General features: G+C 38.4%; 1 protein-coding gene across 3 annotated transcripts in view; it reads left to right on the forward strand.

The window, feature by feature from the left end:
- The first annotated feature begins 1,257 nt into the window (after positions 1-1,257).
- Positions 1,258-27,261, forward strand: part of trpm1b (transient receptor potential cation channel, subfamily M, member 1b) — a 37,783-nt gene continuing 11,779 nt past the window's right edge. Inside the window, exons 1-7 of one of the 3 annotated variants that reach the window (XM_079859728.1) lie at positions 1,258-1,382; positions 18,156-18,380; positions 25,079-25,155; positions 25,583-25,784; positions 26,087-26,300; positions 26,656-26,780; positions 26,925-27,096. In XM_079859728.1, the coding sequence (XP_079715854.1) occupies positions 18,303-18,380; positions 25,079-25,155; positions 25,583-25,784; positions 26,087-26,300; positions 26,656-26,780; positions 26,925-27,096 (868 nt within the window). In that variant the 5' untranslated portion in view covers positions 1,258-1,382; positions 18,156-18,302. Of the gene's footprint in view, positions 1,383-16,596; positions 16,813-18,049; positions 18,381-25,078; positions 25,156-25,582; positions 25,785-26,086; positions 26,301-26,655; positions 26,781-26,924; positions 27,097-27,261 lie in introns of those variants that run through there. The other 2 variants (XM_079859726.1, XM_079859727.1) reach the window with 2 other exon arrangements.

The raw sequence follows: 27,261 nt of genomic DNA on the forward strand, positions 1-27,261 counted from the left end.
GAGTGCTGTCAGTACAGAGAACAACGACAAAAATCGGTGTTGCCTACACAGTGTTATCCTCTTTTTAAAATTTGCACCCTGTTGACTTCAATGGGGCAAGTTTTAAACCTGCTTTTAGCCTCTTAACATCCTTGATGTGTCATTACAAGTGCACAGCCAATGTGAGTGATTCCTTCAGAGTGAACACAGTGAATCTGACTGCAGTAGATGTGAAAGATATGAATAAAAATTATGTTTATTCAGCCAGCGCTCATACCTGTATTTACATCCTGTTTTCGGTCAAAAGTCCATAGTAATCGATTGTCGAGTTCACGCGCGTGATCATAGGTACTAAACCTATGCGCGTGAACTCGACAATCGATTACTATGGACTTTCGACCGAAAACAGGATGTAAATACAGGTATGAGCGCTGGCTGAATTATTATCATTTTTATTCATATCTTTCACATCTACTGCAGTCAGATTCACCGTAAAAGCAAACTGCAACAGCAAATGCTGGCCAAGTATTTGAAGGTTGAGCTGCGAGCTCATTGGCTACGGATACAGTAGGAACTAATAAGCTGTGCCCTATAGAGAATGATGTGATTGCAAGCAGATTGAGTTGAGGGCCGCTCTCAAAAATATATACTTTTTTTTTCCTTCACAAAAAGAGACATGCTTTATGCTGTAGTGTATAGGCGAATGGGGTTGCAGCAATTCACTGATTTTGTGACCTGAACCAACCGATTCATTGAAAAAAAACTGACTCAAAAAACGATAGGTCTACATTTATGAATAAGTCATCTCATCACTCTTACAAACACCAATCATATGGACAACTTTTATGATAGTTTTATGGTGTTTTGGGATAATTTGGAGCAGAACTGCTTCAGTACCCCTTTAATTTTCAATTTATTAAGAATAACATACATCAGAAGGGGGGGGAAAGGTCATGTTTGGCACAAGAGTAAATGATTTTCATTTTGTGTTGAATTATCACTTTAATTTCAGAGGCATTTTAAAAATGATTTATAGCTACTATTAAAATAGATTTTTAATGCACCATCTATGAATACTTCAGTTCATGTATCATAATGGTAGCTTCAATAAGATGTATCCTACCCCTCAGACCGAAAACAAAACCCTCCCCCGTTGAGTGCACATTCTTTGTATGGTTGTTTTCATCGGAGTGCAGCGAGTCAACGGGTTCAAAAGTGGGCGAGGCTCAGAGGCTGCGTAGCCTTCAACTCGTTTTCCCCAAACCCAGTGTGCTCTCTGACACGACAGAGCGTGTGTTATTCCAGCGATAAAACTTAAATATCTTTTTTCTCGCAGCCTTACCAAAAGTGCAGCGCTCAAGAAATACTGTTCACTGTTTGTCCTCAAGTGACCCGCTGCAGAAGTGAGTACATCCCGTTCCAGTGATATTAATAGCTCCCTTGCGTCACCAAATTGTGCTAGACTGCTCTGCTAGACACGCGATGCTAGGCAGCTTCGCATTCACACTCCAAACAAACATCGTTATAAAACAGATATCTATCATGCACCAGATGACTGTCTAGGTCGGATGTGGGAACGTGTGCACAAACATCATACGTGGTGTATTGATTACACCGGAGGGCTCAACAGGAAGTGGTTATGCTAATTTTCTAATTTCAAGAGTATTAGCCTACTTAACAGTAATCTCTCAAGATCACATGCATTTGGAAATGCAATTTTAAATTAAAGTTGCTTAAACTTAAGTTAGTTTAGTCATGAAACCTGTCAGGCAGAGAACTGAAACTGTAACATAGTTCTTGAAATCAGAATGATTGCAGGCTATATAGGCTACAATAGTAAACCGTCAATTGTATTGACTAAATATGTTGCACTCTTAGAATTGGCACAAAACGTAATAGCAGTGTAGAGTCATCTTCATTGATCATATTTGACTTTTTGATACATAACACACTGGATACGTTACAGGCATAATGTTAGGCTATGTTAGTTTGGTTGGGTAATGTTAAGTGTACTTTCTAATGGCGACTGTAGCCTAAAGCTCCATCACAGTACTGTAACATTTTTCATTCAGCACTTCTAAAGGCATTGCTATATATTAGAGTTTTTATTTTTTTAAAGTATCAGTATTTTTCATGCTCATTTCATATAGTTTTTACATTTAGATTACCTATGCTGTTATCTAACACTCACTTAAAGTAAGATAACACTGTTAAACGTAATCTTTATCAAATCACACATTTTTCATACTGTACATTATAATGTTGCAAGCATGCATTGACTTGTAGCATGTAAAATTATTTTATTTTAGTGTTTTAGTTTAAATGTATTTAGACAAAATAGTGTGACATTTTAATAACGGCCATTTGGTTTATCATATCGGCCAGAGTTATAATATTACTTTCCAAATTCACACAGGTAAGTATTCCATTCTTCCATTCTTTCTTCATGCGTCTCCTCTGGTGAAAGCCAACATTTAAATCCACACTTGATGCTTTGAAATCCCCATGTAAAAACGTATGATTTTGTAAGCCTATTTTGTCATTGCTCTTGATCTTTGTAAACATACTGTATTTGCATGATTCACATCCACACCTGTTGTTTTCAGGAAACTATTTAACCATCATGCCACACGCAGTTTGCAATGACTTAGTAACATGCCCTGCAGTTGCAGTGATGCATAATGTGTACAGTATCTGGTTACATTATTAGAGCAACCGCTGATATCTTAATATAACAATGTGATTAAAAGCAAAGTAAAACGGACGCGATCGGCTTTGACCAGCTTCTGCTGGAGTTTAACGCTCGGGTGCAGTGGGATCTTGGCCCGGCCCCATGAAAGGGGATAGCAGACAGAGAGGAGGAGGGAGAAAGAGACAGACAGAGGAGGGAGGTGGATCTTTCAATTGCTGGGTTCAGTGCTGTAGCCTGTGGGGAGATGAGGGTGTTGATGCATAGAGACAAACCTGACCGAGCTCCCCTGTGTGTACTGCATACAGACAAACCTATCCAGTCACAAACAACTCACCTAGATATTTTTTTATTTGACTTATTTGACTTTATTTGATCTGTGTTACCTGATGGTGTTTACTTTGTGCGTGTATGATCCTGTGCTCCATCTAGCTGTTGTCACCAGCTTTTTACCGTACATTTAACTGGATATTATTTTACAGTTTAATTCTGTTTAAAGAAGACCTATTATGCTTTTCAACTTTCTATAGTGTGTAAGGTTGTTAAATATGTGAAAACAAGTACTAGTTGACCACAAAATCAAGAATTTGTAAAAGGGCATAATAGGTCGCAATCTGTTTCAGGCAGTACAATGATAAAGCATGACAACAGTCATTATGTTTTTACTTTTATTTAGATTTATAAATCACAAAAAACTTTTAGTATTTATTTTACGGCTACTGTTTTATCTTTGAGATAATTGAAAATTAGCTAACTATGGAAGCTTGTTTCCGCCAAAGAAAAAAACATTTTAAAAGATAATTGCGACTTTTTTCTCACAATTGCGAGTTTACATTTCGCAATTCTGACAATTTATCAGAATTGTGTGAAATAAAGTCGCAATTGCGTGTTATAAAGTCCAATTCTAAGGAAAAAAGACATCAGTTTACATCTCACAATTCTGACTTTATAACACGCAATTGCGCCTTTATATCATGCAATTCTGACTTTGTATCTCCCAATTGCATGTTATAAAGTCAGTATTGCGAGATATAAACATGCAATTGAATTGCACATTTATTTCTCGCATTTGCGAGTTTATATCTCACAAATCTGACTTTATAACACCCAATTGTGACTTTGTCACACAATTCTGACTTTATAACACACAATTGTGACTTTATGTGATACAATTCTGACTTTTAATCCCACAATTGCGACTTTATATCACGCAATTGTGAGGAAAAAGTCAGAATTGTGAGAGAAATAACTTTTTTTATTTTTTATTCTGTGGCGGAAACAAGCTTCCATAGCTAACTGTGCTATAGCACAGTATACTGTATACAGTATACTGGCATGTGTAAAATAAGTGGAGGAGATCCTCCAGATCATCACAACCTCCTGTCTACCTAAAGACACATCCCATCTTGGTCCACTTCTAGCAAACCAGCAATTACAGGACCCGTGCATGAGACCAACATCCCGGGTCTCGGTTCAGTCAGTTCAGTCAGAGCCTCACCCAGACAGCAGGCACCATGCAAATTACAGCACAACCCCAAACACACCCACTTACAATTACCAGTGAGACAGCAGCCCCTACGGAAGGAGCACGTCCCTCTGAAGCAGACCCAGACAGATAGTAGAACAGGACTGACAACTCAATGATCAACCATTTGAGTCATGAAAAGCAGAGGCCCTGCCTATAGGCCTCACATTTTATTACCCATGAGGGTGATTTGTACTGCCATTAGATACTCAGGATCGTAGCTGTGCAATGTTTTGTCATGTCTAAACACAAACCTACTCAGGCTGAATGTGTTGGATGAACAAGCAAACCGTTGTATGGTTATAATGATGTTTGAAACTATTGAGCTCTGAAACTGCTGCTATCTCATATAGATGTGCAGTGCTAGTTGTGTCACTTGTTTACTCAATACTGCTTAGATTGCTTTTTGTTTTCACATGGAAACTGAACACTTTCAGTTCCTGTCCTTACACATGAGTGTTAGGAGATTGTGCTGCACAAGAAGTCTGTGGAAATATGATGAAATTACATTGGTACTTAATGTTTAGAACCTGCAGTCGTGATTCTGGAGAGTTGCGGGTGGCTGCCAGGGTGTTGTTAAGGTGTTCTGTTAAGGTGTTTTTTAGCATGTTGCTAGGGTTCTGGGGTTTTGTCCTGGCCCTAATTAAAAGAGCCCACTCAGAGTTTCTAGATATGTCACTGTGTGAAGAAACATTAAATGCCTATAGACTGAACACGAATTCCGCATACGCATGATGTCACCGTTTTCACAAATTCAAGTTTTTGTTGTTTACATGGAGGCAATAACGGTATCGTTTTCAAAAACTTGGGATTTGAAACCCGATTACAAAAGCTTGCATTTGTAGGCCGCCAAAACACCATTGTCATGTAGGCTAACTGAATGGCCAAAATGCATAAAAAGTGTAAACGTTGAACTAAAATAACTCAAAATAAGTTAAAACTTAATAAAAACTATATAGGCATCAAAAATAATAATGATAATGACAAAAACTCGTAACACACAACAAAATTACTAAAACGGACTAAAATCAAAATGAAAAAAGAAATCTAATTAAAAATGTAACAATTTATACTAAAATATTTAAATTATACTAAAATAACACTGGTATTTGCCAGATTTTTTTATTTGGTGCATCCCTATAGTTAGGTGTTCATTCAGATCACTAACCCCAAGTATTATGCATAACATATTTTAACTATATACAATTTAGAGTAAAAGAGTAATACATAGTAATGAGAATAACAAAATGTTATTAGGAAATTCTTGTTCCCTTTATGCCGCTTAGCAACTAAATACTGTGTAAATACTGGGCAAATGTTGTCCCTGGGAATTCCTCTTTCTAAAATATGCTGCTGCTAGTTCTAGGTTCTTCTTAAGAGCACAATGTTCAGGACATTATGAATGTGGGTCACATATTTGTAAACAGGGAGAGCTTTTGGTCGTCCAAATGGACACAACAAAATCTCATGGTGTTATTTTGTGTGAATATACAGTGTATATATATATATATATATATATATATATATATATATATATATATATATATATATATATTAGATAATATGAATGTAAGCTTTAGGGTTCATTTAAAGGCTAAAGCGTTCAAGTATATTGGGTCCCCTTACAGATACCACATGGCACACACTAATCTCATTTAGCCTTTGCCCACAGTCAACTTGAGCAGGTATATTCTGTCCACTCTGCTGAAGCATAGCCAATTACGACATTTCCTTCCCATTTGCTGTGACCCCCCTCCCCACACACACCATCTGTTCTTCAGATAATACATCCACAGATAAGGTCCCATAAATACAAGGCAAGACAGCTATCATCAGCAAGATTAAACCGATGCTAATAGGCTGACTCCAATCCATGGCTTCGATGAAATGTTATTTTTGAAATGCAGAATCAAGTCTAAGCATTAACGATGGACATGTTTTATGAATGCCCCTAGTTGCACTGTGTTTTTCACTACAGAGTTACATTGGCCTTTGATCCACCTCTTTATTTGATGAGTACGTTTTATCTGACTGGATATCGATACAAATTTCCTGTTTCGGTTGGATTCTGAGTCACAATGTTTCGATTCTAATAGGCCATGATTTGATTTCAAGTTCATTTGAGTATATTTCATTTGTAATGTCGAGTTTGCTTACATATGAAAGAAATCCTCTCTCTGCTGACTCTGTAAAATATAGACAGCAGTGTTTTTTAGACTAAATCAAACCAGTAACTCTTCTTTTTGAACTATTCATTTAAAGAATAGCCTCAAAAAAGTAATTTGGTTTTGAATTAGCCTAAATTATAATCATGAATCACTAAAAAGAATGAGTTCATAAGAGTCTTTTTTTTTTTTTTTGATGAATTGGACCACACACGCTGTTTGGTTTCGATACACTTAAAATAATTGATTCATAAGAGTCAGTTGTTCATGAATTGGACAGTCCACATATGTTTTTGATTCTCTATAGAGGTGCACTAGTCATGCTGTATGTTTATGATTCACCAAAGTGAACCTGTTCATATAGGCCTATGTTTCATGCAGCCCATGAGGACCTCCCAAATGAAAGTTTCTTATCATTATTTTGCTGTACACTTTCTTTTTTTCCCATACCATTCAAAATCAGCTGTAAATATGAAATATTAATTTTTACCTATAGCCCGTTCATCTGTAAATACTAGTGTCAAACCCAAGCAAGTACAATATTGCCAACAATGAAATGGGATGACGGTTCAGTCCTCATCAGACCAAAGATCTTCTATGCACGTTCATTTGATTATTTTGTTCATGTCCCTCATTTCTTATCGTTTCATCTCAACTGTTGCTTGACGAGTCGGTGCTGGTGCTCGAACGATAAACAACAATTGTCTTCACTGTCTTCTCCACCCAAAATGTTCTGTTGAGAACTAGATAATAACCCTCCTGCATCACTCTTGACAGCAGGCATATTTGTTTTGTGTCTCGGGCTTTCCAGCGGACCCACAATTACGTGCGCTTTTATGCATTCACAATCTGTTCACATCAACCTTTAAAGTTCAATTGCAGGTCACATCTTTGTTGAAAACTGTGGGACATCACAAGCGCCGAAATATAAAATGGCGAGTAAACAAGAGTGTGTGGGTGAAATAAAGCACAAGACTACATTTCAGATTTGTTCTGTTAACATGCAGTGTAATCTGCCGAGTGGCGCTGAGGCTCGCCACAAATCACCCTGAATTCCAGCTGAGCTATGTGGTTTACATACTCAACACACTGACCCACATTCGTCTCCTCCATTTAGCAAATAGGATCCTTGGCACAACTAGAAACATCTTAATTGATGATTTGTGTATGCCATATACAATGTTTCAAGGTATCATACTTCAATTGGATTACAGTTCTGTAATATTTATGGGACTTTGAGATGTCTTGTTGAGAATGATTAAGCTTCTGTAACCCAACGACAAAGCCTAATTTGGCTAGTGCTGAGTAGCTGACAACATCCTTTGGCTTAGGTGGAACAAATATTGACCATCCATGCTTGTTATACACAATAATCCCAGTCTACACTCTTAAACCAGCAGCTAGCAGCTATCACCCTGTAGCCCAAGACTGGCTGCGCACTGAAGCTAAGCAGGGTTGAGCCTGGTCACTATCTGGATGGGAGACCTCCTGGGAAAAGTAGATTGCTGCTGGAAGAGGTGTTAGTGAGGTGCTCAGTGCTCACCCTCTGGTCTGAGTGGGTCCTAACGCCCCATTAAAGTGGGGATACTATACTGTCAAAAAGCGCCATCCTTCTGATGAGACGTTAAACCGAGGCCCTGACTCTCTGTGGTCATTAAAATCCTTAGAAAAAGGAGTGTTATTGGCCTCTGTCCATCATCATGGCCTCCTAATCATCCCCATATATACCGATTGGCTTTATCACTCCGTCTCCTCTCCAACAATAAGCTGGTGCACATCATCCATGTGGATGCTGCACATTGGTGGTGGTTGCGGAGATTCCCCCCTTCCATATGTAAAGCGCTTTAGGTCACACTTTATATTAGGTGTCCTTAACTACTATGTACGGGCATCAAATATTAAGTACAATGTACTTATTGTGGTCATATTGTATTGCAAAACACATTTATTGAGGTGGGATATGGGTATGGTTAGAGACAGGTTTGGTGGTATGGGTCGGTTTAAGGGTTATGGTGTAAGAGAAGGGTCAACAGTGTAATTATAGATATAGTTTAAAAAATACCTGCATGTAATTACAAGTACAATGTATGTAAATAAATATAAATGTAACACATTATTATTATTATTAAAAATGAAAGGTCAAAAAGGTTCAAAATAAAGGTCCATGAAGAACCTTTAACGTCCATGGAACCTTTCACACAAATGGTTCTTTGTAGTGGAAGAAAGTTCTTTTGATTATTATGTTTTTCATACTATTTAAAAAAATTGGTTCCTTTAAGAGCTGTTCACTGAAAGGTTCTTTGCGGAACCAAAAAGGTTTCTTCTATGGCATCACTGTGAAACCTCCTTTTGGAACCTTTATTTTTTAGAGTGATAGTCAGTCTTTGTCTTGTGAGTCAGTCAAGCATTATCGAGACTGAGACAGATCTTTGGTGATCTTGTTCATTTACATTATGGCTGTATGATGGAGAGTTTGTTACTGTAAAATGCATGTGTGATGGGCCGTGGTTTGAGATGGGGTTTGCCTCACTGTAATTTAGGTTAGTTATAGGATACTATATGCTGGTTAATGTAAACATGTGCAATGTAGACATGTGTAGTAATGCCATATGCCTGTTTCGTGAGTAGCAGACAGCAGACATGTCTATTTTTGTCTCTTGTTGTCTTGCAGTCTTGGAAATTACCCAAACAGCAGATTTGTTGTTCCTCACAACAGTTCGCTGGTGACACAAACATCACACTAGTAGTTCGCTCTGGTGCGAATGCAACAAGGTATAGTTCAACCAGAAATGGAAATTCTGTCATCATTTACTCACTTCCAAATCTGAATGACTTTCTAGAATCTGCCTAGAACACAAGAAGTGGATTTTGGAAGAATATTGTGGTCAGTCATTTTCTATAAGTGAATGAGGACTGGGGCTTTCAAGCATTAGTTTTCGTAGGTCATACAATATTGCTGTGTGTGGAACAGACTGACATTTCATGAGCCTCCATGAGAGAAGTACCGATGTCTGATTCATAAACAGACTGTTGTTAGTCAGAATATGTCAGTAAATCAGTTGATTTATTTAACAAGCAGTCTGAATGAGTCAATCACAAATCGGACTGACCTGGTTCTCGAGTTCAACTCACTGACTCAGTTCATTTGCTGCAGTCACCAGCTCACTGGAAAGGTAGTTTATTAGTGAATAACTTTGTAAATTCTGGTTTGTTCATCATGCAAATATAGCATATGACTTCAAAAGACTTTGATTATAGTGCACATGTTTTATAAACTACTTTTGCACCACTTTTCAGTTCTTGTTGAGTGTTAAATCTTCAGTCCTTATTTATTATAATTACTGGAAAAGAGCAACCAGTGCAATCTTGTTTGACAGAAGAAAGTAAGTCATACAGATATAGAACAAAAGAATACAAATTTGATGACCGAAGTTTCCCCCCTATTTTTGCATAAAAATGTCCCTTTAGCAGAACATTTGAGAGATCTTGAAATGGTAGTTTTCTCCTCCTATTTTGTAAAGGCACATCAACTCCAATTGAACCTTGGAAGTTGACTTAGTTTTCATAAGAGGCCACTGCTGAAAGAAAACAGAGGGGCTTAACCTAAGCCTTCACTCTGAGGAGAGAAGCCACTTTTTTCCGCTAGACAGATTTTTAAGTTAAATCGGACACAGTGCTGACAGGTGACAGGTCAAAGTGACTTGATAGCCAATCTGACATTAGTTTTGTTTACTTAAATAACTAACAGGGTTGCACAAGTTGCTTTCAGTTACGAGTTTAAGGGCACCCACAACTCACTGGCCTTCAAAATCCATCACAACTCATCAATTCCAAGCTAGTGAGCAAGAGGAAGCCCCTTCAGAGGGATTTCCCCTCACTCACCCGAGTGTCCTGTTTGGGGGCATGACCTTTTGTCCAACTTTGTTCTCCGAGAGAAAGGGATTGGAACATACAATTACACGGCTCACTGTTCCCCATCACCGTTTCTAGTACTCGAAGAGGGGGATTCATGGAATGCGGTATCCCTCAGGGAGAGTTTCTAAGTAGTGTTTACCCTATAAACGTGAGCCCTGTGTTGAAGAGAGAAGAGAAACTGGTCCTGAAGAGAAACACTGAGGTTGTTCCACCCATGAGGCCTCATGATTTCAGGGGCAGATTCGCTCTTTCCCAAGACCCAGAGACAGACGTTGCACTGGATTGCTCCTTCTCCACCAGCCCCCATCCAATCTGGGGCATGACACGTAGACGGCTACACCTTAGAAGCAGCACAAAACGGACACCACCTATTCCTATGTTTCCCATCAATGCAGAACACCTGCTCTATTTGGATGGTTCAGCCCCCTCGGCAAGGTTTGGGAATAGAGAACTGTCGTTAAAATACTTACATAACATCTAAAGAATATGATTTTTTTTTTTCCTCCTTCTCATGACTCAGGAGTAAGATTAACTCATTAATGGGCATTGCTTATGCCTGAGTTACTATTTTGATTGCTCATACTTAAGGTTACGGATTTTAACAAATTGTGGCACATAGCCTGTACTGCTACGAACATGAATTATACTTCAAATCATGCGAATTGTTGTGATTAGACTTGTTTTTTTGTTTATTTTTACCTGGTAAGCAATAAAGGATTGCTTGGAGGTGGTTGTTTTCTTCAGAAAATATAAATATCTAGCATCTGAGAAGTTGAATCAAAAGTAAATGATTTACATGGCAAGATTTCATAAGTTTTATAAAGCTCTTTATTGCCAAATGTATATTTATGAATAATTTAAATGATAGTAATGTGCTGTCTTTGCCATGAGTGTATAAGCAATGGCGTCAACATAAATCATATTGAACATCTTTAGTTTCATTGGAAGGGACATTGTGCTTTGAATATTCATTGACACAGAGTGTATCAGAAGAAAGTCTTTTAATAAAAGCAGGAAAACCTCAGAATCAGCATGGAAACTGCACCACTCGAATGTTTACCTAAAACATCCAGTGTAATTACAGTAGGTCTCTCATGAGAGTGATATGACACCTCTCCCTGTCTGTCTCTCGTGTTCCTTCCCTCCCACCCGTCCCAACCCCCACAATTCCACACAGGAAACAAGCTGTAAACCTCATTACTCTTGTTGTTTTTTACTGCTTTGTTAGGGCTTGCTGAGTAGCAGTCAGTCAAGACGAAAACGTTTTTGAACATCTGACACTTAAAAATGGACCTCACACTAATATTACAAACATAATTATGTGGAAAGACTGGTTTAATTTGGGTAAAATGGGTAATTATGACTCCTAGCAATAACAAAGGTTGCATATGTACTACAGAAAGAGAGATCTAAAAGTGTGAAACGCCTTTTCTTCTAAGGAAAATATAGTACAGGCATCTTGGTGTCTGTGGCCAACTTATAAACCAGTATCTGATTCATGTTAAAGGTATCTTAAAAGCATGGGACTTATATCTTTCCTCACAGCTGAAGATAGTCACTAGTGAATGGTTTAGGCTGTAAACCAGACAAGCACCTTCCATTGAGATGAATGGAAATGCTAACAGGTAACTCTCCAGGTATTATAAACCTTCCTGATTTCACATGTTCTGCTGGGCATGAATTGGTACAATATTAAATGAGCCAATTATTAATTAAATAGCATGACTCTTTTTGTATTTTCTTTTTAGCTCACAGTAAGGCTGTCTGTAAGGTTTTATCATTAAAGTTAATAAGTTAACATTAAAAATAAACTTCCCTATGGAGAAAATGACTGGAGGTTTTACTTCTGGAACTCGACTGTTTCACTCTATTCGTATAAAGTGTACACACGTTTTTTTTGTTTTTTTTTTGTATGTTTTGGTATGCTGAAACTTAAAGGTAAAATAATTTACATAGTTTTAGAAATGCAAATAATCTTTAAAAATTCTTTATAACTGTACATTTATTTGTAGCAAAATGTTTATACATATGTTTAAGCCCATAACTCCATCCCTACCCTAAACCTGAGCACTTCTTGATAATATAAAAATCTCAATAGGGTAGATAAATGTACAGCAATAATAATTTAAGTGATGTTTAAATGTTCACAAGATTTTCTTACATTTTAAAGCCTTGGGTAAATTTCAGAGTATTATAATGTCAAATTATGTAAATACGTTCAGGCATAAAACTCTAATCGAGCACTGATTGGTTCTTCCAACTGTTCTTCAGTACTTCCTAATTGGTTCTAATTGGTTCTTCAGTACTTCCTAACCCACGTAACCATATACAGTGGGGAGAACAAGTATTTGATACACTGCCGATTTTGCAGGTTTTCCCACTTACAAAGCATGTAGAAGTCTGTAATTTTTATCATAGGTACTCTAAAACTGTGAATGACGGAATCTAAAACAAAAATCTAGAAAATCACAATTTATGATTTTTAAGCAATTAATTTGCGTTTTATTGCATGAAATAAGTATTTGATACATCAGAAAAGCAGAACTTAATATTTGGTACAGAAACCTTTGTTTGCAATTACAGAGATCATACGTTTCCTGTATTTCTTGACCAGGTTTGCACACACTGCAGCAGGGATTTTGGCCCACTCCTCCACATAGACCTTCTCCAGATCCTTCAGGTTTCAGGGCTGTCGCTGGGCAATATGGACTTTCAGCTCCCTCCAAAGATTTTCTATTGGGTTCAGGTCTGGAGACTGGCTAGGCCACTCCAGGACCTTGATATGCTTCTTACAGAGCCACTCCTTAGTTGCTCTGGCTGTGTGTTTCGGGTCGTTGTCATGCTGGAAGACCCAGCCATCTTCAATGCTCTTACTGAGGGAAGGAGGTTGTTGGCCAAGATCTCGCGATACATGGCCCCATCCATCCTCCCCTCAATACGGTGCAGTTGTCCTGTCCCCTTTGCAGAAAAGCATCCCCAAAGAATGATGTTTCCACCTCCATGCTTCACGGTTGGGATGGTGTTCTTGGGGCCTTCAGACGGGCCTGGACATGCACTGGCTTGAGCAGGGGGACCTTGCGTCCATGACGGTGTAGTGTGTTACTAATGGTTTTCTTTGAGACTGTGGTCCCAGCTCTCTTCAGGTCATTGACCAGGTCCTGCCGTGTAGTTCTGGGCTGATCCCTCACCTTCCTCATGATCATTGATGCCCCACGAGGTAAGATCTTACATGGTGCCCTAGACCGAGGGAGATTGACCTTCATCTTGAACTTCTTCCATTTTCTAATAATTGCGCCAACAGTTGTTGCCTTCTCACCAAGCTGCTTGCCTATTGTCCTGTAGCCCATCCCAGCCTTGTGCAGGTCTACAATTTTATCCCTGATGTCCTTACACAGCTCTCTGGTCTTGGCCATTGTGGAGAGGTTGGAGTCTGTTTGATTGAGTGTGTGGACAGGTGTATTTTATACAGGTAACGAGTTCAAACAGGTGCAGTTAATACAGGTAATGAGTGGAGAACAGGAGGGCTTCTTAAAGAAAGACTAACAGGTCTGTGAGAGCCGGAATTCTTACTGGTTGGTAGGTGATCAAATACTTATGTCATGCAATAAAATGCTAATTAATTATTTAAAAACCATACAATGTGATTTTCTGGATTTTTGTTTTAGATTATGTCTCTCACAGTTGAAGTGTACCCATGATAAAAATTACAGACCTCTACATGCTTTGTAAGTAGGAAAATATCAAATACTTGTTCTCCCCACTGTATCTTGTACCCTAGCCTGTAATCTCCATGCTGTGCGATTATGAAAACTTCTGTCCATCCCTCCTCCTCCCCAGCACCACCTGTAGAGATCTACTATGAAGGTTTTACCATTTTCTTGCAGCAGCTTCTTGCTTGTACGCCAAAATCAAGCCTATGTATATTCCATGCCCCATGCCAATAAATGCTAGTTGAAATAATCCACTCCGAGAGTTGTCATGACTGAAATGCATTTAATAAATGTGAAAAATGGCATGGAGTATATTTAATGTAATTAAATCTAAGCAGCCTTTTAATTCCAGGTCTCAAGAAAGCCAACTAGAGGCCACTGGCCTCCATTTCAACAAATGTGAGTGATGTTTACCTGAAGGTGAGGATGATTAGGAGAGGCGCGTGCCTGTGATGGTCTCACACTCAAAGTATGCAGTGATGTGGTAATCAACGGGTGCGTCCCTCACTGCATGCGATACTGGGCCTTTGTTATGACTGCCAGTAAAAAAGACCAATTGTGCACTTAAGTTCACAGTTTTTTTTTGTTTGTTTTTTGAGTATGAGGAAATGAAAAGAAAAACAAACAAAGTGAAATGAACAAGATTAGTGATTCTAAAGTTCATAACAGTCTCTCCAGTGTCTGTTTTGACATATCCAGTACGTTCTGCTGTACTTCATACAAGATTGACTAGTTGAGCTAGAGCCACAGGTTCAAATCCTCCTGTCTCAAAGCCCTGCTGGGAGAAATTCACATGCCGTGGCATGCCCTGATATGAGCTCTGTGTAAAGGTTTCCTTTCTCTCTGATGCTTGTCCAGCCTGTGTTTCCTTTTATCGGGATGACATGAATTTTGAAAGACCCAAACGTCCACCTTTTGTACCTTCTCTGAGATGATTCTCTCAGAGCATGAGAGTCTGTGGTGTACGTGATCCACCATTCGTGTCCATCAAGTTACCACTTTCCCGACCCCCACCTCTCATTAAAACACACGTTCAGAGGGTAAGGAGCGGAAACGTATACTTTATGCCTGCTGGGGCTGTTGTCTGTGGCCATAGTAACCAGGTGGGGCTGTCAGCTTCCAGGTAGGACAGACACCTGCTGCATTATTCATCTCTGTAATGCGTAGCTGCCTGTAATCTGACTACGCAGGAACAAATATCTCTTTACGCTGGTAATATATTGTCTGTAAGGTTACTTTTCCACATTTACTTTGAACCCACTTCTTTTATTCTGTGACTTTGCTTTGTTTTTGACATAAAGGAGGTTGAAAAATGGCCTTGTTATACATTTCTAAGAAGTGTTTTCCATAGATTGCCACATATGGAACTAATTTTGGGGGGTTTAACCTACCAGCCAGCTGTTTACTATGTTTTCATTCTTTTTGGAAACATGTCAGGGTGAAAACATTTGGAAATTAACAAGTAGAAAACAAAACAATGATTTCATGACAGCTGTTGATCTACAACACAATGAACTTTGTGTCTGTATGTGTTTGTTTAGTCGGCTTGATGGTTCGGGTGACTGGTTGGATTCATTTTTCTGATGTGGACCAAGCGGTGATTCAGATTTTCTGAAAGGTTATTGGACCTAAATGTGAGCTTTAGGGTGAATCTGATGGGTCCATATACAGACTTTGTACATGGCCCACTGCAGTTTGCCTTGACACTGACTCATGGACATGACCACCGGCAAGGTGCTTGTGATAACTGGTTCTGCAAAGATACCTGACATAATTGCCTGAAAACATATGAGTCATTTTCAAACTGTTGACAAGGAGTACAACAGGAGGAGACGTTCAAACATAAAGCAAATTAGTATCTTCAGTAGCCTGGACTGTTGACCTAAAACTTATGCAAATCAGCCAGACAAAGAGATCAGGAAGTGCAAGTTCATGCCAGCAAGTGAAATATGTGAGAAACAATGCTGTGTGAGCGCAATCTAGTGGTAAGAAATATATCACAACCCCAATGTAATGGGTACAAAGACACCTGATAGACAGTGATAATAACCTAAATATTATATATATACAAAATCAAAAGTATTTTACATATTTAATATTTACAAATTATTTTATTGTACTTAACAGTGCCTGTCTGTGTCTGGTAGGCTGTTTCTAAAATAAGGCAATCTTGTACATTAGCTTTATATAAAACAACTCATTCTGGATGTGAAATTGGACTTGGATGTGTCCCTACCAGCACAGATGAAATGTTCATGTTCTTAATCCTGCATTGTCAGTTAAGGTCTCTGGTCAATGTTAGTGTATGGAAATCCAGATTAAGATGATGGATTGGGTGTCAGCACATTCCTGAGAGGGGAGATCATGTGATTTCTCTTCACATATTAAATAAAATAAATAAAAGCATTCTAATATTTCTTTTTTCAGGACAGGTCAAAGGTGTAGGGTAAATACATTTACTGTTTCAAATTACAACCCTGTGGTTTCAGGGGGCAACATGCATTTTTACATTTTTCATGCTAAAAAGCCATATAGTTTGGTTTCAGCAACTACACTCTGTACATGGGAAGCCTCAGTGATTTTTGGAGAGCTCTGGTGAGCACAACAGGCTCAGGAGTTGTAGGGAATTAGAATGTGCGCCTGAGCCATCTGCGCCCATAAAGCTCATTTGTGTCTGCTTACGAGGAGAAATTATGCATTATCTGTTCTTAAAGCAATGGAAACACTTTGAGTATTGTTTCATGGAGGGAAGGCACTTCTGTTTGAGGAGAAACTTCATTGTTTAGACCACAATATAATCTGATGTGAAGTTCACAGAATTCAGCACAGGTAAGAGCTACAATGACTGCTATAGACTCAGCTCATCTTTAGGCACTTCAGATTTTATTGTTGTGAGTTTATTGTAGGCCTATGTCCAAGATTCAATTAGCAAATGTACTCATCTGTGGCATTTAATCAAAAGTGTTGGAGGAATTAGTAGATGTTTTCATTTTAGCCTGTAAACATATCAGTGTTTGTCCTGGCTTGTTTTAAATCCCCTCGTGCATGAAGCCATTTTTTGGATTGATTTTTATATTAATTATGATATTTGTCATTTTAGTAAGCACAAAGCCTCACAAATACAAAATCAAGCTATCAACAAATCACTACTCTTATGTAATTTTAGAAACTTGTTTATTGCTAACGAGCTGACAGGTTCCAAATTTTACCTCTACATAATGCTGTGTTTTTATGCATAGATGAGGCATCTTATAAACTCATATTATACATATATACACTCATAAATATTCTAATATGCATAATATTCTATATGCATTCTGATATTTATTTGTTCTGGGCAGTCAAGATTGGTCAAAGGAAACAAGGAGCATTTTATAGTGAAACGAGGTAGGGTAATCGAAATAATGTTTATAATACAATATAAAGTGTGTGTAACATGGACACTTTAATAAAAAGTGACCCTGAACACACATGGAATAACAACAATAAGCACAAGGGGGCAGTATTCTATTTTACTTTTTCAAATGTTCACACTGCATTTACAGAAAGGTTCCTCTCAATGTAATTTATTTGAAAGGTTTGGAAGGTGCACATCTGTTTCAGGTTTCATTTGTTTGATTCTTTTATTTCTGTGTGCATGTATTTAGAAAATGAAAAATGAAATTCATTTAATACTTATTTATTTTAAATAATCCCTTGGTTGTAGAGTGCTAGACTCTTGTTTTGGACTATTAAGATGGTTCGCTTAACTTTAACACAAAAAATACCAGGACATTTGTAATAAGATCATCATGATCTAAGCAGGTAAATATTGTTATACGGTTTACAATCCTTTCCGTCCTCACAGACTTTCTCTTCACTTTACAACTATACCACAGTCATTCTGACATATCACAGGTAGTGTACCTGTTATCTTCCTGCAACTCAAGTCTTCAGTCCAGGAGACGTATCCTCACAAAGTTCTTCATAACCTTTTTGGGCCACAGTGTCCCAAAGTAGATTTACCTTCAATAACCATTTATTAAATCTCTCCCCCATTAAAGTCACAAGCTCCCAAGAGCTGGCTGCATTAATCCTGATTACAGGCTGTCAAGCGGAGGAAACGGGGTCTATGTGTCAAGCGTGTCATCGAGAGATGTTTTATCCTCATCTGCATCTTTCTGTCTTGTCAGTTAAGGGCGGGAGAACCCAAAGAGTGAACATCAGGAGATGAGCTTTTGCACTGCTAGTGCTGGGACCGCTTTAGAGACAGAGCAAAAGAGGGTCTTAGAGGGTCCGACGCGGTCATGAGTCTTTGAGGTGCAGCGTGAACCGGACACATGGAGAGGGGCGGCAGGAGAGCCAGTGGATCCATCACACGGGCCTCCATCAAACGCACACCATCAGGGTCACAGAAGGTGAGAGTGTCCACTGGTTTTAGTGATGTTTAGGGCTGTTTCCAATAATATGATTCAATGATCTAGAGGTGATTGAAAAGAGTGAAAGTATGTTTTTCTTTAAGAGTGAAGTCAGGAGCTACCATAAAAATAAATTTTCAAGTAAAAAAACTAAAACTAAACACTAAAACTTAAAAATGATTTAGCAAGTATTTAGACATAAACTTGAAGGGTTTAGTCTTCGTCCAATCAGTTTGTAAGAATGGGGCAGAGTGTAGAAGACAGTCCAATCAGCTTGGGCTACATATTGTTTACAATTCTTTTCATGACATTCCTTTTTAACTTAGATGTAGAATCATTCTGCTTGTTATTATTTCTGTGCATATGCTTCCTAACTTGTTTTTGAATTGTTAGTGAGGCTTGGTAAACTATTATCATATTATATTCATACTCAATTTGTACAGTTGAAGCAGTTTAGATCAAAGCCTTGGTGAATCAGTACTGGTGTTCCACAGGGGTCTGTTTTGGGTCCTCTTTTATTTATTATTTATCTTCTGCCCCTTGGTAATATTTTAGGAAATTTGGTATTCAATTCCACTACTATACCAATAATACCCAACTTTACCTGTTCTCCAAACCTACCTCTACTTTTCCTCCATCTATCATCGCAGATTGTATAGCTGAGATTAAAGAGAGGTTTACATCAAATCCCGGTAAACTTAACAGCAGTAAAACTGAAATTCTTCTTGTTGGTTCAAAAACCAATCTGACCAAATCAAAATTTTCTCCTTTGAATATTGATAATTTGCTTCTAAACAGGTTAAAAGTTTGGGTGTCATCTTTGACAGTACTTTTTCATTCGAAGCACATATACAGTAAACGGTGTCATTCACTTTGCATATTTCCACATACGTAATATTAATTGACTTAATCCGGCTCTCTCACTAAAGAGCACTGCGATTCTTGTTCATGCTTTAGTTACTTCCCGTAGTGATAACTGTAACACTCTCTCTTTTTTATGGCATGCCTTCAAAAGCTTCTCTACAAACTCCAGCTAGTACAGAATTCAGCTGCTCGTATTATTTGCAGAACTCCTCTAACTGAACACATTACTCCCATATTACAACACTTGCATTGGCTCCCGGTTAAATATTGTATTGATTTTAAAATCCTTCTTCTTACTTACAAGGAACTCAGTAATCTTGCCCCTTTATACTTATCTGACCTTCTTCATATCTACACTCCTAGTCGCACTTTAAGATCATCTTCTGCACTCACTCTTGTTCTCCCTCAAACGCGCACAGCTTCTAAGGTTCCGAGCCTTTAGTCATGGAGCTTATTTATGGAACTTGTTGCCACAGGATGTGTGAAACAGTGAAAGTCTTCTTGTTTTTAAATCTTGCCTTAAGACCCATCTTTTTAGGCAGGCTTTTATGTGATTGCTTTGATGCTTTTGTCCAGTCTCGCTGTAATAATGATTATTTGTTGTTTAATGTTGATTGTTTTATTGTGTTTGTGAGGTGTCTTTGAGTGTCATGTAAGGCACCTATAAATAAAATGTATAATATAATATAATATGCAAAGGGGTAATGTGAAAAATTAATTTGTAAATTGAAAAAACTGATTTCCCTCTTTAAAACTTGCAGATTATCTCTACAGTTGCACCACTAACCACGGCTGCTCCCATGAAGCTAAAAAGCAAATTCAACTTGTTGCTATGTTGCGAAACGTGAAGTTAGAGATACATTATATAAAACAGATTTGCATCTTTTAAATCTCTTACTAATCCAAATCCTAATCTTAACGATCGCATGAGAAACCAAAAGGGCGGCTCTAAGCCCGAACAAGCAACGCAACTTTCTCCAGCAGCACCAGAATGAGCGGCACCTCTGTGGTTTGATGCTCCTCTGCTGCCTCTAATCCCCCATAATGCCCAGTATGAGCACCAGCAGCTAGGCAAGATTAAGCACTTTAACTCCCTACTTTCAAATGTCCAATTTCATGTGATTAACAATGAAGTTATAGCCTTCAGAAGGAATTGAATATATCTTTACAGCAGTAGACTCTTGTGCCAATGCCAAGAGGCACATTTCATGTAAAACATGTAGGAGTTGTCAAAGTAAAATCTACTCAGTATCTTCTAGTAGAGGGTAAATGAGTCAGAATACATCAATCAAATTCCTGTGAATGCTTATGAATGTGTGATTAGTGAATAAATGTAATACTGCTATTATTGTTTAGCAGTACAGTGAAAAACAAATTTCACAAAGAAAAGTAACTAAAATAATTGGGAAAAGATGACAGCACCTGCAAATAGACTCATGCAGAAAGTTTTTAAGGGGTTGTGTCCAGTCCAAGGATATGGTTATTTAAACACCTCCTTTGACATTTGCATGCATCCTCCATAAATTCACAATTTCTCTTTTCGGTCTCTGTCCCTTCCCCCATCGCAGACAGAGAAAAACACTCTCACACAAACATAGTTGTCTAAAAAATGTGTCTTATGACTAAGAAATCTCAAGGCTAATCAGTGACATGTTGGTCTCATGTGATGATGGCTAACTGGATTTTCAAGCCCACAGAGACAATGAGTCTTTTTAGAGACAGAGTAAGAGGGGAAAAGTACTGTTTTAAAAAGGTTAAGCATGTTAAACTTGCCCAGAACTCTACAGACCATTGTCTTCGAACTTGGTATAACCTCAATAATACTGCATTGGCAACCATCAGAACAAATTACGGCAAACAAAAAACATATAGCTTTTCAGTTTAAGATCTTAAAATGACATAAACAGTTCTTTACAATCAAGATCTCAATCTCCATTTATTTATAAAGCACAATAAAACAACAGTAGTTGACCATTGAGTATACATTGAACGTAGTCCACTTCACTTATTCAACTAATGCTTCATTACTTAAAAAATGTAAGGCAACGAGTTACCTTGGTTTTTTTAAGTAGATTCTACTTATCCGGGTTTACAGTGTACAGCGTACAACAGTATGATAGTAAAATGCAACATAAACACATAAATGAAACTTAGACTAGCCCCATTTAACTCTTTTAAACCTTCTCAAAGAGAGGTTTTGCGTTTTTCTTACTCTCCTTGAGATTTAAGAAATTTAGGGACCTCCATGCTTTAATACCTGACAAAAAAGAGATTAAAGCACTCAAACCATGGTTGTCATTTTGCTTAAAAGGCACATCGATTTGCATAGAGAAAACAAAATAGGGGATAGGATAGATCCTTGGGGAACCTCACAGGTCAAGACTGATTTAGAGGATGAACACCCATCCACAAAGACCGAGAAAGTTCTACTGTAGTTTTCAAATAGGATTTAGGGCACAAAATTAAATACTCACACAGTGTTCAAAGATATTTGTCTTTCTCTTGCTAGATGTTCACAAATATACAGTATAGATAGATAGATAGATAGATAGATAGATAGATAGATAGATAGATAGATAGATAGATAGATAGATAGATAGATAGATAGATAGATAGATAGATAGATAGTGTGTTTTTTTTTTTACAAAGTTGTGAGTTGAACTGTGAGCACAAATCAAATCCCACACTGCTCATTAGTTCTAAGGAATGGGTCCCCGGACCGTTGCCCTCTCATGTGATCATCAGTGTCTGGTTTTGAAGAAACTCAAACAATGCATGAAGTGTGTTAACAGGCTATGTGTCAAATTTTAGAAAGTATGCATTTATTTACCATGTCTTTGTGGGTTTTGCCTTTACAATGTGAAAATGCAATCTTGACCACAAACTGTGGGAAAGTTTTGCATAAACTTTTAATCTGATTTCCCCTTTTCAGCTCTCACAAATCGCAGCTGCAATCCTATTTATGAACAAATGCCTTTTTAGTTGAGCAACAATGTGCGAGATGTCTGACTATGTGGAAAGACTCAATGGTGTTGATTGTTGCCAGGTTTGCTATAGGCCTTGTTAATTTGAGCAAGAAAATCTGGTTTTTCCTTCCAGAGAGCTTTTGTCCGTTTTCCGAGGAAAACTCTAACAAAGCTGATGAGTGCTCAGCAGATTTGAGTTTTAATTGCTGTGGATAATGAGTTTAAACAAGCCGAAATAAGTGCGTCATACTGGCTGAACTACTGCAGTGGCAAGAGCCCTTTGTCTTCAAGAGCTTTAATTACCAGTAGTCCATGTGGGTTTTGAGGACAGTATCAGACTGCTGAAAGAGTGAGATGGTTGAGGAAATAACCCATTGAAAAGCACTTTAAACCAATGATCTCAGCACATCTATTTGACCCATGAAGGGCTAAATGGACATCTTCATTTTGGGTGTAATCTCCCCATGTTTGCAATGGTTGACCAAGCAACCCTGCTGAATAATATAATATGTAACCAGCCCAGTGTCGTTAAATAATCTCCCTGCATGGCCAAATTGGTCAGACTAGTCTGTTTTGAGGGCATTTTAAGCTGGCCATGCTAGTAGACCAGCTAAACACCAACTTAACCAGGTTGGGAGACCAGCCAAAACCACCTTAAAATGATTTACTGATATTCTTTTATCAACTACTGATAGCTTCATAAAACCAAACCACTAGTTTATTTCACAATGTATTATTAATATTTTCACAAGTGGATCTTCTTAAATCAACAGATGAAACATCTTCTACTGAGTAGTGTTCCTCACTATGGTTGGTGGTTAAAGACTTCTCTCTTTTTTTTTGTATAAAAGATTCTTCCCTAAAAGAATAAAGTCAGTAGAGTCATCAATGCTTAGGCGTGATTGTTAGTCCGTCAGAACCATTTTCCCTCCACAATATGGTTGGTGAAAATAGAGATTAACAACAATTAGTGTTGGATGACCTTGCCCCCAACTGGAGTCCTGTCATGTTTTAACTAGGCCTCTTTTCAAAAGAATGCCCAATTCTCTCAATTATGCAAATTGGGCTTGAAATCAAAGTGGTCAAAGGAGGGTGACACTTTCAAATGAAAGGCTTGGTGAGTTCCCATTCCTGTTCATTTCTAGATACAAACCTGACTCTCATCAACTTGTGAAGAGTGTTTGAGGTAGAAAAGCCGTCGCAAAAGGTTTTCTGAGCTTATGGAGTGCGTTTCATGGGGGTTGTGAAGCTATCAAAGTAGATTTGTTGTGCTTTGCTCCAGCGAGGGATGAAAATACCCTGTGGGCAAGGAGAGAGGGGTCATGGGACTCCCAAAAGGATTACCTTGAACTGGAGTCATGGGACGTGCCCCGAACAAAGAGCCTGCTCACATGCTCATCATATGAACAGCCCCTCATAAAGTGATGAAGTTTCATGTCCTGTGGGATTCATTGAGCGCTGGCGCTCTGGGAAAGAGCACCCCTCGCCAGCAGAGCTCCAGGAGGGACACGGATGCAGAAAGTTTCTCGTTGGCACTTTCTTAACGTCGACTAGAGGCTCCACAGGTAGGACCCCTGCTAGCTAACGCTAGTTGAACAGAAGGAACCCATGGATCCATGGTCTACTGATGCTACTGTGAGGATGGGATAGGAATGATCAGGACTGGGTTTAGAAGATCGTAGTATTGAAATATAAAACTTGAGAATAATTTACCAATATTTTCTTGTGTTTTCTCCCTGCAACAGCAATGAGCAATTTCCAAAAAAAACATCTTTGTTAACAATGTTTACATATATATTAGATTTCATTGCTTTACATTTTTAATTGTGCAATGGAAAGTCATGGTTTGGTGGGTTTCTAACATGTTCTGTCTTTCTTATCTTGACTACTGCCTTGTGACTGATTTTTCGGAGGAGATTTGCCTCAAAAGTTTTCGTCTTAATTAGGGCTGAACCAACAACAAAAGCCCAGACAGATATTGCTTTGAACCAAAGGTTCATTTCTTCCAGAGCAAGAGGACAATCACAAAGCTGGCACGAAAAAATCTGACATGGTCTTTTGCAAAAGCTAAAAATGTTGGTGGGTTTCCATGGCACTGAACAGAAAAAAAAGAGATGAATATCTCTGGTCTGGAACAGGGTTTGAACTCTAATTTGCTATGCACTAATAATTACAAGCAAAACAGGCCACAGGCTAGACTCTCTGGATGGTCTTTCATTCAACTGATCTACACATCCTGACCACAAGCAACAGTTGATTTGCAGTGTTATAACTATGGGAACTGTAAATGACCAGCATTATCTGTGTATTAGTATATTACTAAAAGCACATTGATCTGTGATAATGGTGAACAAATGCATTTCACAAGAAGTGCCCATAGTTATTCATTTTTATGCATTTGCCATGTACATATTTTCTCTTCGATATTTTCTGTATATCTACAGCTTGCGCGTACTGTAGCACTCATACTTTAGTAAGGATTATCATTGCAAAGAGGATTTACTCCATTCACTCTAGGCAAACTCAAGGGACTAAAAGCAGTTCTTGCTGTAACTGATGTTGAAATATGAGGTCTGATGGTAAAAATTTATGGTACATTAAATACTGTATATGTGTAATGTTGAAGGTTTGTGCTTGTATAATTGTTTTTAGAACCAAACTACTATTTATTTTATTTTAATTTCATAATAACTTTAAAACCTAAATACGAAGACTCTTCCACTTTATTTACTGCCTTCTCTGCTTCTGAGGGTCAGAAAGGTGTTTTATTTTATTATTTTATTTTTATAATCTGAATTGTGAAACATTAAATTATATTTTCAGATAATTTTACACCATATTTATTACTTTTTCTTCTCTGTTTCCTAGTGCCAGAAAGCTTGGATTGAGAGAACCTTTTACAAAAGAGAATGTATCAATATATTTCCAGCCAAGGATCCAACCCGGTGAGCTAAAGAACACGCAACCAAGTACATATAATGACACCATTGTGCAAGACAAATTACCTCTATGACTCATTTTGTTTAGAGCCTTTTTAGTCTCTTATGTAATGAGGGGTGATTGTGTGACATCATAAGCCCTTTTACAGATCACTGTGTGGGCATGTTTCAGGGCTGAATATGAAGGGATCGGTGTAGTTTAGTCCACCACACTTCCTGTAGGTGGAGGGATGCCAGGATGTGCGCTGATGCGTGTACCAACACCAACCACGGTTTAGACACAGCCCTGATAGGTGGTTTATATGTGTAGAAAGAATAGACAGTACCCTCCAAACAAATTATTTCAATGATGAAATGTCAGCTAATTGAGCCACATCTTGTTGCATGCAATAAAACAAACTTCCAACATTACTTCTGCTGTGATTTTCCTCAGGTGCGCCTGTGGTTATCTAGTGACTCAACACACGGGCATTGCAGCAGGCGCCGCCACCAACAAGCCATCAGAAGAGAACCATCTTGTGCAAGTGGACCCTCCTCAAGAAAAATGGTCGGTGGTCAGACATACCCACACCACCCCTACTGACGCTTACGGCACCATTGAATTTCAAGGAGGAGGATTTGTCAACAAAGCCATGGTATCTATTCTGAACATTATTGGGTGAATTCACTTAGTTGCGCTACTTTTGCACCTGGTATTTCAATGGAAAACATATTCGTTAACTACCTGTAAGTGCATGCCAATAAACAAACTAACTCTCAATAAATTCCCCCTTGAGAGTTGAATTTTACATCCGACAAAGTCTAAATAACCAAGCAAACCGCTTTTGTGGTTACATAATTGCAGGAAAAGATTCATGAACCTGCTAACATAGTTAGAAAATAAACAAGAACGACAGTTAAATTTGCCTTTAATCTTAAAATGCAATCTTTCCTACAGTATATTCGGGTGTCGCATGATACTAAGCCGGACAGCTTGCTGCATCTCATGGTGAAGGAATGGCAGCTGGAGTTGCCCACGCTGCTCATATCAGTTCACGGTGGTCTCCAGAACTTTGACCTGCAGCCCAAACTAAAGCAAGTCTTTGGGAAAGGCCTGATCAAGGCTGCCGTGACTACCGGAGCATGGATCTTCACTGGTGGAGTAAGCACCGGTGGGTATTTATGGTCTACAACAGGGATAAGCAAATCCAGTCCTAAAGGGCCACTGTCTTGCAGAGGTTAGCTCCATCCCCAGTCAAACATACCTGAAAAATCTAACCAAAATCTTCAGGATTACTAGAAAATAAAAGTAGGTGCGCTTAATTAGGGATAGAGACAAACTCTGCATGACAGGATCAGAGGTGCCCACTCCTGGTCTACAAGTACAAATTCAATCCACACAGTTGAAATCATCCAACATTTGGATCCATCTTCAATCTGGTTCTCTTAGGAATGTGTGATTTGTTTGATATCAGATGTGCTTAAGAGTGTTTCCTTAATCTGTTTTATGTTACTCTCACAATGTAGGAGTAATCCGGCACGTTGGAGATGCTTTGAAGGACCACTCTTCTAAATCCAGATGGAAGGTCTGCGCTATAGGCATCGCTCCATGGGGAATCCTGGAGAGCAAAGAGGATTTAATTGGAAAAGATGTAAGCAAGGCATATAATACAAATCATGATGGTGCTCATATACTTGTACCTTAAACTAATATTCTGAGGTGTTATGCTACGTCAACTAATAGTAGAAGCTTCATACTTGTCTACTGACATCCGCAATGTTTTGTTCCTCTTCAGGTGAACAAACCGTACCAGGCCATCTCCAACCCTCTGAGCAAACTTGCCGTTCTCAACAATAGCCACTCGCACTTCATACTATCCGATAATGGCACATGTGGGAAATATGGGGCGGAGGTCAAACTACGCAGGCAGTTGGAGAAACACATTTCACTCCAGAAGATTAACACGCGTAAGTGCAGTAACATCAGAGAATCTTATCTGCTTTAGGCCTAATGTACCTCTGATCTCCTAAGAGGGTGCATTTGAAAGCTCGCTAAGGGTTTGAATGACACAAGATATATCCTGATTATTAGTGATGGGGTCGGAGACCAATGGAGATATGCTCCATGCCATT

The sequence above is a fragment of the Squalius cephalus genome (genome assembly GCF_949319135.1).
Source record: "Squalius cephalus genome assembly, chromosome: 23".
NCBI classification, from domain to species: Eukaryota; Metazoa; Chordata; class Actinopteri; order Cypriniformes; family Leuciscidae; genus Squalius; species Squalius cephalus.